Genomic DNA, 15,215 nt, shown 5'->3' on the forward strand with positions numbered 1-15,215 from the left:
CTGGAGGTGGGGGAAAGATTTTCAAGGGGGCTGGGACTTCTCTTTCTTTGGCAAAAAAGAAAAAAATAAAAGCACTAAAAAGAAGAGAGCTCCAAACCCCAAACAAAAACCTGGGGAATCACTGTATCAAGGTGGATGGATTACAAGTGATTTCTTTTCTTCTTTTAAAAAAAGTAATGACATTATATTATTATAATGTTTTACCACTAAAAAGATTCTAAGAAGGTTTTGAGGGATTAGTGATGAAGAAGAATGATTTTATAAAACCCAGCAATTCTTAAGAAGAGTGCAGCCAAGAAGGCCTTTCTTGTTCCTTTAGAGTTTCTTCCAAGAACGGGCTCACTGAGACAGAGGCTGAGCGAGCAGACAGCCGCAGACCTAAGGGAAGCTCTGGACATCTCAAGTCCAAGAACGAGAGTGGCCTGTGAGCACACAGGAAAAAGCAGGTAAGAAAAAGCACTAGCGGTTTCTCTCTTCAAAACGATTGGGGGACGGGGAATGGAAATTCTTGACCACTCATGACCAGTAAGAAAGGCTGAAGCTTCATGTTTGCTTTCTTAAATATCTTGCTGCAAATCCATTCTCAAATTATATGTTTTTTTTTTGAAGTATAGTCAGTTTACAACGTTGTGTCAATTTCTGGTGGACAGCGTAATGTTTCAGTCATACAGACACATACATATACTCGTTTTCATATCCTTTTTCATTATAGGTTACTACAAGATATTGAGTATAGTTCCCTGTGCTGCACAGAAGAAACTTGTTGTTTATCTATTTTATATATAGTAGTTCGTATCAGTAAACCTTGGACTCCCAATCTAACCCTTCTCACCCCTTTTCCCCCCTGGTAACCATAAATTTGTCTTCTAGTTTTCTGTGTCTGTGAGTCTGTTTCTGTTTTGTAAATAAGTTCATTTGTGTCTTTCTTTCTGGCTTCACTTAGAATGACAATCTCCAGGTCCATCCATGTTGCTGTAAATATGTTCTTTATTACAAGAATAATTCTTATAAGGATCCCTTCTTAAACAGTGCTTAGTAATTCTAATATTTATGCTCAAGTGTCTTAAAGAGTCCTACTTATTCAAAAAAGTATCATTAAGTGGAAACATATACCTGTCTTCTCAGAAGCACAGGCTAGAGGTGGCTGGACGCCTGGTACAGCGCCTGCTACTGTCCACTCCTTCACCCAGGCAGATATTACTACTTGATCACAGCACTCTTTCACCAATCTAAAGACTGTCTCTTGTATCCCTGTCTTTTCAAAATGTAACTTCTAGGAGAGGATCAGAGAGGTCCAAAAAAACAAAAAACAAAAAACACCAAACCAAACAAAAAACCCCACCTCATTTCTGTGTAGGTGCAAGCAAAAGACGCCACCTAGTGGCGGAGCTTCCTAATTGCAGGCAGAGTACAACTAAAATCAGCACAGGTTCTAAAAAGAACCTGTTCCCTGGGCCAGCAGAGTCAGTCAATAGATGGCTCCCGCATAGAAGGCTGTGAACGGGGAAGCCCAGTGCACACGGGACCCGGTCTTGGAAGGGGTGATGTCTGAGCTGAGACAGAAGGGGAGTGGGGGTTGGTGGGCAGACGGGACGGGATGGGAAAGCCCTGCGGCCAGCTGGGGAGCACAGGGTTGGCTGGGAGAATGCAGACTCGCTTGGTGGCTCAGGGTCTGGGGCAGAGGGAGGAAGAGCGGGCTGGGCCACATTCAGTTCTCAGCCCGAGGGCAGTAGTGGGGCTGAAGGTTTCCCTCACAGGGAAATGCTTCCCTTTGCCTCTGGGAAGATCCTGAAGGATGGAAGGGTCAGAGAGGAGGTAAGAGGGCACCGAGGACCAAGGCCACATCCCGTGGTGGATGAGGGGGCTGGAAGGGACAGAGCAGATGGAGAAGATCCAGGGCTGGACAGGAGCCTGGGGAATGGAGAGCCTGAAGTCCAAATCCCCCGTATGCTGTCCATTCACTTAGGACTCCCTGGGCCAAGTCATGGGCTAAAAATCCAGTTGTTCTGGGCCCCAGAAGCTCCATCTGCCTAATGGGTCTGCCCACACATGATTTATACCAGCGGCAGGCAGCCCAGTGCCCACTGGTCAGCCAGTGCCAGGCATGGGCAGCAGATGGAGGAAGGACCTTCTCCCCACCCTTGGGGTGTAGGGGTGCAAGTCTGAGGGAGGCAGAGCCTGTGGGTGCAGAGGCTGGACGGGTCCTGGGGGTGGTGTCGGGCTGACACCCTGGTCCTGCCCCCTCTGCCCAGTTCCCGCAGGAGCTGAGACCAGCAACCCGGAGTCCTCTTCCCCAAGTGCTCTTCTCTCTGTATCTGTCTGTCTGTCTGTCTATGTCTTGTCCTGTCTCTCTGTCTTTCCATCTGCCTCTCTCTACATCTGCCCAGCTCACTTGTCCCCTTCCATCTCTGGCTTGCTGGCTCTCTTTCGGAGTATTTCTTTCTACCTCTCTGTCTCTCTCTCCATCTCCCGTTCTCCTCTTCCTCCTCAGAATCACTTCCTCTGGGGTGGAAACCATCCATCCTGGGAGTGTCAGGAGGGATGGGCCTGCGTGCTCCGGGTCCAGCTGACACCTGGGACTGGAAGGGCAGGTGGGCAGCTCTGAGTGGCTCCTGTTGCCTGCCAGATCCATCTAGCCTGCATGGACTGTTGGTCACCACTCCAGATCCGTCCAGCAGAGGGGTGGATGTCACCTCACTGTGGCCAGGAGATGGACACCTTCCCACACAGGTCCTCTCACTTGGCAGACCACACTCCTAGACCCTTCCTTGGTCATCAAGCATCCCCCTTACCAGCCTAGAAGTTCCACTACTAGTGATTTAGGATTTAAATGAGGAAGAAACCCTATGAACTGCCCCCCAAACATTTAACATTAAACATATCAGTCATTAATCCTCTAGTATGAATGACTCAACAGCTCCTCCCTCTATCCCCTCAGCTAGGTGGATGCTGCCTAAGGAGAGCTCATTAATTCATCTTTGCCAGAGGAGAGATATACAAAGAGTAGCAGAGCAAGAAGTGAAGTGGGGCAGAGGTGGGGAGCAGAAAGGAGGGGGTTTGCCAGGGAAGGAACTGGAGGAAAGGAAGTGGGACAAATGTCGCTAAGGAGCAGCCCTCTCATTCGCCCATTTCTTCACAGTCAACAAGGCACAGTCACAGGAGAGTCCCCAGGTCTGTATCCCCACCCTAGCCCACTGCCTGGTTTCCACATGGGGGCCCTGAGGCTGGGAGAGAAGGGGCTTGCTCTAGATCACGCAGACATGCAGGTCTCCTAACTCCAAACACTCCCTGTCCTGCCGAGCTTGCCTGTGCCCGCCCTGCCACTCCGACGTCCCCCCCCCCAACCCCAAAGGTGCCCGCCTCTCCCCTGAGGATTCCTGAGAAGGGCAGGAAGGCCCTTTCGGAGCCTGAATTTATGATTTTCTGACAACTTCCTTCCTCCTATCCCTCCCTTCCAGCCCCATCCGAGCTCCACGAGGAAGGAATGGGCTGGGTGAGAAGGGCAGCTCCATGGAGCATAAATAACTTAGCAGGGCAGCTGCAGGCTCTCCGGGTCCCCCAGCACCCCGCCCGGCCCAGCAGGGTGCCCCCTGCTCTGGGGCAGAGGGGCTGTAGGGCCAGGCCTCCAGATCAAAGGCACTGAAAGCGGGCATTGTTCCCTAACCTGGAAGCGCGGGTCACCGGCTCTCCTCTCTGGCCCTGCCCTTTGGGCAGAGGCTTCGAAGGCCGTGGGCGCTGCCTGGGCCCCTGGGGGCTGCCGCCACGGGCTCTGGTACCCCAGCCCTCTAGGGCTGCTCCCTCACCCACAGAATGGGCACAATGTGGGTGCAGATCAGGTGGGGTGCTTGGGGTCCCACGAGCTGGTGTGTGAACAGGGCTGGTATTATGGCACCCCCAGCCCAGGGGTGTGGGACACAGGGGACCGAAAGAGGCCCTTGGAACAGGCCCCTGCGGGAGTTCACTGGGAAGGGAGGCTACAACCCAGGTTTGTTTGCTATGATAATAGCATTTCCTGTTTGGACTAGGCCGGCTGGACATGTCAGTGAATCCACACCAGAATGGCTGTATTTCCCGGACCCCACGGCCTGCTTCTGGGCAGGAGGTGTATCTGTGTCTGAGTCCGTGTCCCTGTGTGGCCCACACGTGTGTGTGTGTACATGTGTTCTCTCTCACCTCATCAGCTCCCAGAGGGAGTCTAAATCTGAGCCAAGTTCTCCTTTTGTCCAAAGAAGCCCCCCTGCAGGGCTGGACGAGACGGTGGCAGTGTGGCCTGGTGGGGAGCGTGAGGGCCAGGACCCATCACTCACCAGCTGTGGGCCTGGGCGGGCCGCACCTGAGGTTAATGCGGAGCCACCCCTGGAGCCAGGGAGAAGAGGGCAGGCGACAATGCAAGCCAAATGCTTAGCACAGTGCCTGGCACACGGTCAGCACTCTGACCGGAAGCGGCTGTCCTTACTGGCGGTTGTGGTCTGGTTTTGGCAGCGGGGAAGATCGGCCCCCAGGGAGGAGGCCCCTCCCACAGGGACCTCGAGCCAGGAGGCCTCTCTCCTCCCCATCTCAGCAAACACTGAAACCTCAAATGACCAAACCCAGGTCCCCACGGCGTTTCCTGCCCTTCCTGCTCCGGGAGGAAAGAGGACCAGAAAACAGGCTGACATCCACCAGGAAAGCGTGCCCTTGAAAGGGGGCTTCACACCGTGCCCCTGGACCACCACACAGAGACCCAAAGCTTCAAAACTGCCTGGGGTTTTTTGCTTGGTTGTTTTTTGTTTTGTTCTCTTAATTGAAGTATAGTTGATTTACAATGTTGTGTAGTTTCTGGTATACAGCAGACTGATTCAGTTATACATATACAGTTTCAGATTCTTTTCTATTATAGGTTGTTACAAGATAGAATATAGTTCCCTGTGTTATATAGTAGGTCCCTATTGTTTATCTATTTTATATGAAGTAGTGTATCTGTTAAACCCAAACTCCTAATTTATCCCTCCCCACCTTCCCCTTTGGTAACCAAGTTTGTTTTCTATGTCTTTGAGTCTGTTTCTGTTTTGTAAATAAGTTCATTTGTATCATTCTTTTAGATTCCCCATGTAAGTGATACAATATTTGTCTTTCTCTGTCTGATTTACTTCACTTAGTATGATAATCTCTAGGCCCATCCATGTTGCTGCAAATGGCATTATTTCATTCTTTTTTTTGGCTGAGTAGTATCCTATTGTATATATATAGCACATCTTCTTTATCCAGTCATTTGTGAATGGACACTTAGGTTGCTTCCATGTCTTAAAACTGCCTTGCTTTTTCAGGCAAGGAAATGAGACTCAGAGAGTCTCCCAGACCACACAGCGCTTAGTGGTTGCCCTGGAATTGACACCTAGGCTAATGGGGCGCCGCGCCTGCGTGGTAACCACCAGGATCCCAGCCTCAGCAAGGACAGGACCCCCTTCAAGGTCAAAATGTTGATAACAGCTTTTCCTGGAACAGTCCATTGCTGGAGAAATTCCCCAGTAGCCAGAGCTCTCACATGTTTGGTGATAAAGGAAGCTGTACGCAGGTGCAGTTCGGACACGTTGCAAGCAGACCTGGCGGTGCTTCTTCGTTCTGTGACAGCTTTTGGGGATCTCAGACACATCGACAGCCTTCCCAGGCACCCCCCAAGACAGAAGGAACTGCCTAGAACGTCCCCTTCCTAAAGAGCTGTGTGCCCTTCAAAGTGCCCTTTGGGGTGTTGGGTTTTGATCCAGGCCGCCTGACCAGGCCCCGTGAGAGTGACAAGTCATCTAGGAGAATAAGTCACTGATCTAGGTGTGTCAAGAACGAGAGCTAATCAGAGAGGCACAAAGCTGTATTTTTTTTGGGGGGGTCGGACAGATGACACATTGTAGGTGCCCAAAAATCACAATGGAAGAGAGGGAGGCAGCTCCCCAAGGGGGCAAAGTTGGCACCATGATGTTGTCATTGGAGAATGTGGGGAGCCCTTGGGGAGCCACGTGAAGCAGGGGACAGTGGGTGCCAGGGTGTTGCTATGATATCTGACTCCTGCCCACACCCCGTAATGAACGTGTAACTATCCTCCTTACAAATAGAAACTGAGGCTCAGAAACTGCCCAAGCTCACGCCGGCAGAGGGGGCAGAGGCAGGGTTTGAACCCAGCTCTCACTGCCTTCCCCCTCAGGGGACAGAGGTCAGCTCTCTCCACCGGCACACCCTCCCCCATCTGACCCAGCCCAGGGCCTGGCGCTGCCCAGCCCTGGTGAATTTAGGAGAGGCAGTCCCAGGAATCAGGGGTAGGGGCCAGCTTGCTCTTCTTGCTCGAGTGTTTCTAGCAGAGGTCCTGGATCGGACAAGCCATGGCAGGATCCCATGCAACAGGCCCCTGGTGCACCACAAAACTGGTCATAGCTTCACCAGCCCAGGACCGCCTGCTGCACATCAGTCCCAGCAGAAGTTGGGTCAGAGACTCCTGGAGTTTTGGAAGGTTCTGAGTCCCCTCTGATGAGGGCTGTGGTCCCTCCCCATAGGCACACACTCCTATCACAGACACATACGTCACACACATGCACACACATGCATCACACACACAAACACCAGAGGGATTCACAGCCCTCTCCCCAGAAACTCATTCATGCACCCCAGATACAGTAACTGCATTCTAAGCCAATCCTTTCCTTGTCGGAGACAGGGAACCCCAGGCCCAGACCAACTGTTGTCTGCTCTCTTCCCTAATTGTGCCTAAGAGCTGACACACACTCTCCACCCCTAAAGTCAGGAGATCTGGACTCAAATCCTAGCTCTTCCACCACTGATGGAATGCTTTAGGCAGATGACGGCTCCTTTCTGCCTCAGTTTCTCTATCTGTAAAATGGTGGTAAGAGTGGACACTGACTTTATGGGGTCAGCCCAGGTCTTCTTCCAGAGGGACCGGGGCCTCAGTTTTCTTCTCTGTAAAATAAGGATGATTGCGCCCACCTCACCCGGGGTGGTTTGAAGATTAACTCCAGAGAGGACGTGAAGCGGAGGTGGGGTGCCCTGCACCCAGTGGCGCTCACTGCTCAGGAAGCCTTTGTTGCACAGATGGACGAAGCCTTCTTGCCTCGGGAACAGGATCCCTCAAACATGTCTGGAGGAGATGAGGGCCCCGCATCATTAGCCCAGGATTGGCAGGTTTGGGTTCCGGCTGCATCTGAGACCGTGGCCCGGCCTCCATTCCCTAGTTTGCAACACGTGGGAAGTCACCTCAGAACTGGCACCCCGCCCCGAAAAGGGCCACGCGACGCACGGCTCCAGGCGCAGGTGGGCACCTGGCGGGCTTCCTGGAGGGGGCGCCTGCTCGCCCCCCCGGGGCTCCTTCCGGGTTGGCAGCGGTGGCGCAGGGGGCGGGGGGCCGCGCGGAGGGGCCGGGCGAGGCCGGGAACGCACGCCCCCGCCCCGCGCCCGCCTCCCGCCCGCCCTCCCGCCGCTTCGCTGGGAACCGGGATCCGCGCGTCCGGGGCGGCGAGGGCCGGCGGGCGGCGAGGGCCGGCGGGCGGGCACGCCAGGCTGGGGGCGACGGCGAGGGGCCGCGAGCGGAGGGCGCCGGGCGCAGCATGGGCGGCCCGCGGGCCTGGGCGCTGCTCTGCTTCGGGCTCCTGCTCCCCGGAGGCAGCGCCGCGTGGAGCGTCGGGGGAGCCCCGTTCTCTGCACGCAGGTAAGGGCTGCCCCCCACACCACCTCTGTCCCCTACCAACCCGGGGTTGGGGATCGGGACTCCAGGCACCCTCCCCCGCAACCTCCGTGCAACCCCGAGATTGGGAAAGGGACCCGCTTCCCCACGTCACTGCCAGCCCGGGTGGGGGCAGGGACCCCGGGCCTCCCCGGTGTCTGGCAGAAGCTCCCGGCAATGTAGTGCACGGGGTGGGGGTCCCCGGGGTCCCTACTTAGCATATCGGGAGACAGCCTTCTCCACCCACCAGCACTTTAACTCTGGAGCCCCGGGGCAGGGGGAAGGGGCACGAGGCAGGATACCTCCAGAACTTCCCCGGCCCTCGCCCAAGAGCTCCCTCCCTGCACATAGGACAAGCCCAGGACCCCCTCTAACTGACACTTTGGGGACCCTCCCCACTTTACGCTGCTCCTGGCTTTTTTTAGTACCCTGGCAATTTATTTCCCTTGAAGGAGAAAGACTGGGGTGGAGTTTCACAGACCCGGGGTCAGTGTGGGCCCCCAGGGACCTGGCATTTTGGACTGAGATGGGAGGAAGTGCTCTGTCTTCCTGCCACTCTTCCAGGAGCAGGGAACATTCTCCTGGTGCTTCTGGGGTGTCCTCCAGTACTAGTGAGGGGGGCCCTTTACATGCAATGTCATCATTAATCCTTCAAGGTAATTTTTACCCTGAAGTAACAGGTAGTGTCATTGTCCCCATTTACCAGATGAGCAAATTGAGGCCCTAGAGAATTAACATACTCTTCTAGGCTCATTGGCCATAGAGCTGGGATTCGAATCTGTATCTTTCTGGCCTTGATGACACGATTTGAACCTGCCCGGTCCTGGATGTAGCCCCTGCCCCTGCCCCTGCTGGGGTCCCCTCTCAAAGGCCAGCCGCTGTTGTCTAAAGCAGACAATACAGAGTAGCCAGGCCTCTCCAGGCCTTTTCATCCCATTCAAAGGCCTGCCCGGCCCCCACCCCCTACGGCTTCAATTCTTTAATTCCTTTCAGAAATTCCCCTTTCCCAGTGGTCAGGGGCCAGCATGCCCCTGCTGGGCTTGCAAGAGCAGGTGACATGGGCAAGGCTGGAGGGCAGAGGTGGCCAAGGCGTCAGAGGCCAGAGGAGCAGTTGCCTGAGACAGGGACTGACTGATGGCAGATGTCACAGCCACCACCATGCGGGCCGACCATACCTGACCTGGGCTGACATTTTACCTGTATCCATCACTTCTGGGGTTTTCCCGACTGCCATGGGAGGCACACATTTTTATGGTCCTCATTTCAGAGAGGAGGAAGCTGAGGCTTAGAGAGGGCATGTGACCTGCCCAGGGCATGTTTGTGAACTCCCAGGGTCCTAGATGCTGTAATGACCAAGACTCTGAACTCAGAATTCCCAGTGTCAAACTCAGGATGGTTGAGAGGGCTTAAGGCCTGGGCTACCCTTCAGCCAGTTCACAGCAGGGCCTCCCAGCCTGGCTTCCTTGCCCCCTAGGGCTTCCGGTGTGGGAGCAGGATGGTGACTGTCACCCCATCTATTCATACAAGGCTCACAGTGGCCTGAGCATCATGAAAGCCCTGTAGGCAATGCTGTTGCTCCTATTTTACAGATAAGACTGAGGCCCAGAGAGGAGAGGTGGTACCTCAATCCAAAGCAGGCAGTTTCCAGAGACAGTGTTCTTGTCACCCCAGTGGCTCTCCTGGAGGAGGGAGAGCAGTGGTCAGCTTAGGGTGCTGGGAAAGGTTTGCAGGTCATGGTTAGGGATTAGGCGGCTGTGGCCTCAGTTAGAGCAGGGTTTTATTCCTGACTCTGTCACCCACGCAGTGTGTGAGCCTGGCCGGTCACTTCACTGCCCTGGGTCTCAGTTCCCCTCCCAGTTTCCTCACTGTGCCCCTCTTTCCTCCCCCTCATCCCTTGCTTATGGGTCTGCTCTGAGGACAGCCCCCCATGTGAAGGACAGTGGTTCCTGCTATCACTAACATTCGGTGGGGGAAGGGACCCCTAGCCAGAGGAATCTGTGGTTCTTGGCTGCCAGGAACTCCCCTTGTGGCCCCATCCCAGCATCACTGGAGACAGCATGGGGATGTCGCGCCCCGTCAGCCCTCCCTCCACCCCCAGCCCGGCGCCCCAGGCGCCCCTTGGCAGCCGAGGGACCAGAGGCAGAAAAGAGGCTTTGTGCCTGGGGAGGGGGAGGCCCAGGAAGGCATCCAAAGGGCCGCCCCCAGGCCCAAGAATGTGGTAAGACTTTTAGACCCCCGGAACCAGGGTGCCCGGGAGCTGTGCAGAGCTGCCTTGGCTTGTCTCTGCCCCATCTGCCCCCTGGTCCCTGGTGGGGCTGCTTCCTGCCCCTCTGAGGTCCCTTCAAGCCTGAATCAGGCCCGGTTCCTTTAATGACCCAACTCAGCATCTCAGTGCTGTGGCTCTAGATTTGAAGCCATCCCCTGGTGTCCTGGCCCAGGCCTTTTCCCCCTGCAGTCCTGGCTTCCTTCAGGCAAATCCAAGATTCAAGGAGAGTGGAGAATTTTCTTCCACAGCAGTTCCTCTCCTGGGAGCTCAAAAACCAACACTAAACCCATGGGGGTGACCTGGGCAGGTGACTTCTCTCAGAGCCTCAGTTTTCTCCTCTGTAAAATGCAGAGCCTGACAGTTCCTATCCCGAAGTCAAGGGGAGGGCCTTGTGCGGAAGGTGCGGTGCTGGTGCCCCTCAGGGAAGCACCTGGACCACAGCTGCCTGGTGTAGGGCCCGTTCACGGTCCAGGAACAAGAATTACCAATAGCCATCAGCGCTGTGCTCCGGGCTTTGAGTGAAACCTCCCCTGCTGGCAAGGGTTCTCTTGTTCCCATTTGCAGATGGACAAAGTGAGGCCCAGAGAGGGTCAGGGCCGTGTCGAAGGTCACCAAGTTACGAAGCAGCAGACCAGGACTGGAGCTTCACCTCCGGTGTGAGGTTCTGGCTCTGTTCAGCCGCCCCCATCCTGTATGTCTTCTTTCTTTCCTCTGCTTTTCATAACGGCCCTTGGACCCCAGCCCGCTTGGCTGCCTCCTGCAATTAGCCCCTATCACTGTTCCGGATCACAGCCCTGAGCCTCGTGGAGACAAAGTCCCCTGGGCCCCTCGTGGCAGGGGGTGGAGGGCAGGTGGGGGGCCCTAGTGAGGGTGGCCGATGCCAGGCCGAGCTGGTCTGGCCTGTTCTCTCTCCTCCCAGTGGGCTGCCTCTGGGGGCCCAGGAGGTGCTGAGTGGGCAAAAGTGGCAGGCCCAGCAGAGACCTGCCTCCTCCTCCCAGCCCTTGCCATTGCCCCATCCCACGGGAGCTAACCCAGCCTCACCAGATTCTCTGGCGGCTTATCACCAACCACACCCCCGAAAAGAAGCTCCCAAGGGCAGCAGGAAGGACTGCGCCCATCTCTGGGAACCTGGGTCCTGGCTCCTCTGCCCAGGGCCACTGTTTGTTGTCAGTCATTCAGTCACTCAGCAAACCTCGTGCCCTCAGGCTGAGCCCCGTACTGGCTTAGTCCCTGCCAGTGCCCTCTCCCAGCACCTTCTGGAGAGGAAAAAGCTCAGGGCTGCTGTGAGTGGCTGAGGAGGGCCCCTGCAGTTGCCCAACTGTGCCCGGGACCTCAGGACTGAGACCCAAGGGATGAATAGGAGTTCGCTGGGCAGGGGGAGGGCTTTCCAGGCAGAAGAAATCTCGAATGCAAAGATCTGAGATGGGAAAACACGCACACAGGAGGGAGGGCAGGAGGGTGGAAAAGCAGCCACACAAGTGTGCAGACAGAGCATCAGCACTTACAGGGCGATGGGCTGTGGACTCCAGGCCAGCAGAGCCCCTGGAAAGTGGACGGACAGTGGGGAGGGCGGTGGGGCCAGTCCAGGATACGTATGGACGTATCCTGGGGATAGCGGGGCTGCATCTTCAAGGCCAGTGAGGGAGGGGCATAGTTATTGGTGCCCTACCCCCCACGTGGAGGGCATGAGGGGCTGACCTTGAACCCCACCTGGCCTGAGTGTCTAAAATGTCTGCTAGCCAGAAAAAAAAGAAAGTCTGCTAGCCAGCCCCTAGCTCCATGTCTCCCAAGCAGGCACAGTATGACACAGAATAGTACAGGGACTTCCCCAGAGCCGCATAGCGAGTGTGTCGACTGGTCCCCTCCAAGGACTCTCCTTCAGGTGGGCCAGGGTGGGGGCGGAGCAGCAGCTGGGGGCTGGGTTTAGGTGGTGGCGGGCACCCCCATGATGGCTGGGACATTCCAGGTGCTCACCGGCCCTCAGCCCTGCACGGGGTCACGGGCCTGCGTGTTTTGCCAGGGCTGGGAAAGGAGAGGCCGTTTCAGGTGACCCTTCTCAGCTTGAGCCCCCACCCCACCAGACTTTCCTTTGTGGCCTGGAGCCTGGGGTCAGCAGGTTCCCAGGCTGGGGCCTTCACAGAGCCACAGACCGTGGCTCAGGAGGTGGGGAGGAGACAGGAGCTGAGGCCTCTGGCATGGAGTCGGGGGCTGGGCTGAGCCCCTACATTCCTGGGTTAAAATCCAGTCCACCATGCACCAGCTCTGTGACATGAAAAGTTGTCTTCCCTCCCTGAGCCTCAGTTTACCCCTCTGTTAAATGGGGATGGGGTAGGGTGTGCTTTCCTGGCTCACTAATGTGGGAAGGTGATGTAAATACTTTTGGCATGCAGTAGGTGCTCAATATGTGCAGTGCACAATGATTATTAGTTGGCATTTGGAGAAGTCAGTCCTCCACACTTGGAATGTTGATTGTGCATCCTGTCACACAGAGGGACCTGAAGATAAGTGAGACAGGGCGTCTCTCTTACATGCCATGGGGAGGGAGGGGGTAGATGTGAATCACCAGCTCAATTCAGCATGTCAGGTATACAGAGCACTGCGGATCCGGGGGCAGGGAACCATCAGTTCTGCTCAGATGGGGGTGGAAGTGGGAGAGGACAGAGGGAGAGGTGACAGCACAGCAGGACTTTGAAGGGAGGAGGTGCCACCTGGGGAGGTGGGGGAAGGGTGCCTCAGTCAGCAGGCCCTGCACGAGCGAAGACCTGGAGGTGAGGGATCCCTGACAGGTGTGGGCACAGGAGACATGGAGGGCTGAGGGTGGGGATAGGCAAGGGACACGGCCAGGTTTCCATTGTTCTGACCCTCCATCTGGGGGAGACTGAGGGGCAAGGTGGAGGGGCCACTGCCATTGTCTAGGTGGGAGGCCGGGGCAGTGGTGGCCTGGGCAGGTGAGGGCTGGAGAGATGTTGCAGAGGAAGAGCCCCAGTGAATATGCTGTGCTTCCATCTGCCTCTGCCGCTCATTCCCCAAGACCCCCCAGCACAGCCGCCCCCACTGAAATCACTGCTTAGCCATGGCAGCACAGGGACTCCCATGAGGGCCCAGGGGACTCTGAGAGCTCAGCAGTCTCTGCCTGGAGATGTGGGGCTCCTGAAGAGAACACGGGGCTGTGTGTGGCACCTGAGCGTCTTCTCTGTGGGTCTGTTTCAGGAACTGGTGCTCATACGTGGTGACCCGCACCGTCTCCTGCCATGTGCAGAATGGCACCTACCTTCAGCGAGTGCTGCAGAATTGTCCCTGGCCTATGAGCTGCCCTGGGAACAGGTAAGTGAGACAATGTGGAGAAGGAGCTGCTGGCGTTCCTGGTGGGGGCACAGCCTAGTCCCAGGGTTGGTGCGGGGGTGGCATTGGGAGTGCAGGAGAAGCCTGAGACCCCAAGAATGGGTAGACAGAGGAACCATTGCCCATTGGCCATTCTCAGCACCTCCCCTTGTGCGCTTGGGCCACCCTGGAGGGCTTCCTGGAGGAGAGATTCCACCATTCACCCACACGCCTTTACTTAGTGAGCATTTACTGCTGGGGACAGCTCATAAGGGCTTCCTGTCCATTTGGTCTCTAGATCCCCTCGGCTGAGGACTGGGGAGAGGATGGGAGGGCTGAACCCCAGAATGCAGGTGGAAAGAGGCTCCAAAGGGGGCTAGAGGTGGCAGAGGACCCTGAAGGCTCTGGGCTTGTCCTCATGGACAGTGGGAGAGATGGTGGAAGGCCCTGTCCGAGCCAGGCCGCCTGGGCACTCTTTCAGCTACAGGACCGTGGTGAGACCCACATACAAGGTGATGTACAAGACGGTGACGGCTCGCGAGTGGAGGTGCTGCCCCGGGTACTCGGGGGCAAGCTGCGAGGAAGGTAGGATTGCCCTGTGGTGCGAGCCAGGTGCCTCTTCACAGCCAATCAGTGCTGTGGGACACAGTGCCACGCGTGCCAGGCCAACTGCACAGAGCTACCAGCGAGATGCAGCCCGGCCTCCATGGGTGTCTGCTGTCCCACGGGTGTCGACCGCCTGCCTTGTGGGAGATTGTCAGAACCCCTGGAGGAGGTTCTGTACATGTTGTGTCGTTTACATCTTAAGTCGCACATCCCAAGCCTTTCCTCCAAATTTGAGGAAAGCCGATGTGGACGTTTCCATGGGAGGTGGTAACAGTGCAGGGAAGCAAAGCACCACTTGTCGGGGCAGTAGGTCAGCAAGGGGAGGGTTACGCCCATCCTGCAGGTGAGAAACTGAGGCTTGGGATAAGTGGCAGGATTAGATCCCAGGTCTGCCTGGCTTCCCCCAGGCCCTCAGGGATGGGAGGACTCTGCTGGGCGCCCTGTGTGTGGAGTGTGTCCCAGGCAGAGTTTCTGTGTGCAGCTCGGATGCTCTGGGGCCGAGCACCCAGCAGGGGCACAGAGGAGGCAGCCGGCACCTCCCGGAGCCTGGCCACACAGTTACCCAGAGAGCCGTCTCCTCCCATTGGCTCCTGGGCAGCTGCCTCTGCTGAGCAGTCCAGGCTGCATCCACCCTCATTGTCGGGCTGAACCCCGTGAGCGGAAGATTTGGGGCAACAAGGACTGTGCTCCCAAGAATGGCCATAAAGAGGATGGACTGGCCACAGCCAGCCTGAGAACCAGGCCTGTGGGCCCCTCAATGGAAAGAGGCATTCAGGTCCCCAGGCAGCACGTGAATGTGAACGTTGGTTGAAAGGTACATTCTGATTCCAGGAACATGAACGGGTAAAACGGCTTACAAATTGAGACAGCAGGTGCTGCCAGAACCATTCATGGGCGCTTCTTGAGAGATTACATGCTTCACCCCCCAGGACCCTACTACAGCCCCAGTTCACAGATGGGGTGGCAGAGGCCCAGAGAGGTGAAGTCGCATGCCCAGAGTCAGATGGGGTAGGGGGCAGACAGACTACAGAGTGGGGCGGGGTGGGGGCCTAGCAGTTTCCATGTTGTGAGGGACTAGAGACAGAGGAGAGCTGTCTGATGCCCAGCGGGGGTCCCATACAGAGAGGCAGCCACCAAGGTGGGTATGGGAGGCTGGGAAACAGAGGGGAAGGCAGAGGGCCCTTGGGGCAGGAGGGGAGCCAGCCAGGAGGGGCTGGTGGTGAGGAGGGGGCGGGTCTTCACCCCCCTGGTACAGAGCAGGGCCTGCCTAGACATAGGCCACTCTGCCCCTGGCTCCCCTCCCAAGGGCAGACCTTCGCC

At 56.5% G+C, this 15,215-nt stretch overlaps 1 protein-coding gene across 10 annotated transcripts in view; it reads left to right on the plus strand.

Moving 5' to 3' along the window:
• Positions 1-7,046: 7,046 nt before the first annotated feature.
• The window catches only part of EMID1 (EMI domain containing 1), a 34,674-nt gene continuing 26,505 nt past the window's right edge, over positions 7,047-15,215 (plus strand). For 3 of the 10 annotated variants that reach the window (XR_012503632.1, XR_012503633.1, XR_012503634.1), the window contains exons 1-4: positions 7,052-7,687; positions 10,533-10,659; positions 13,179-13,292; positions 13,771-13,874. Coding sequence is in view for 7 of the 10 variants with exons in the window: in XM_074356211.1 (XP_074212312.1) it covers positions 7,075-7,687; positions 10,533-10,659; positions 13,179-13,292; positions 13,771-13,874 (958 nt within the window). In the remaining 3 variants the exon portion in view is untranslated. Of the gene's footprint in view, positions 7,688-10,532; positions 10,660-13,178; positions 13,293-13,770; positions 13,875-15,215 lie in introns of all 10 variants that reach the window. The other 7 variants (XM_010951295.3, XM_010951297.3, XM_010951296.3 and 4 more) reach the window with 4 other exon arrangements.

The sequence above is a fragment of the Camelus bactrianus genome, chromosome 32 (assembly GCF_048773025.1).
Source record: "Camelus bactrianus isolate YW-2024 breed Bactrian camel chromosome 32, ASM4877302v1, whole genome shotgun sequence".
NCBI classification, from domain to species: domain Eukaryota; kingdom Metazoa; phylum Chordata; class Mammalia; order Artiodactyla; family Camelidae; genus Camelus; species Camelus bactrianus.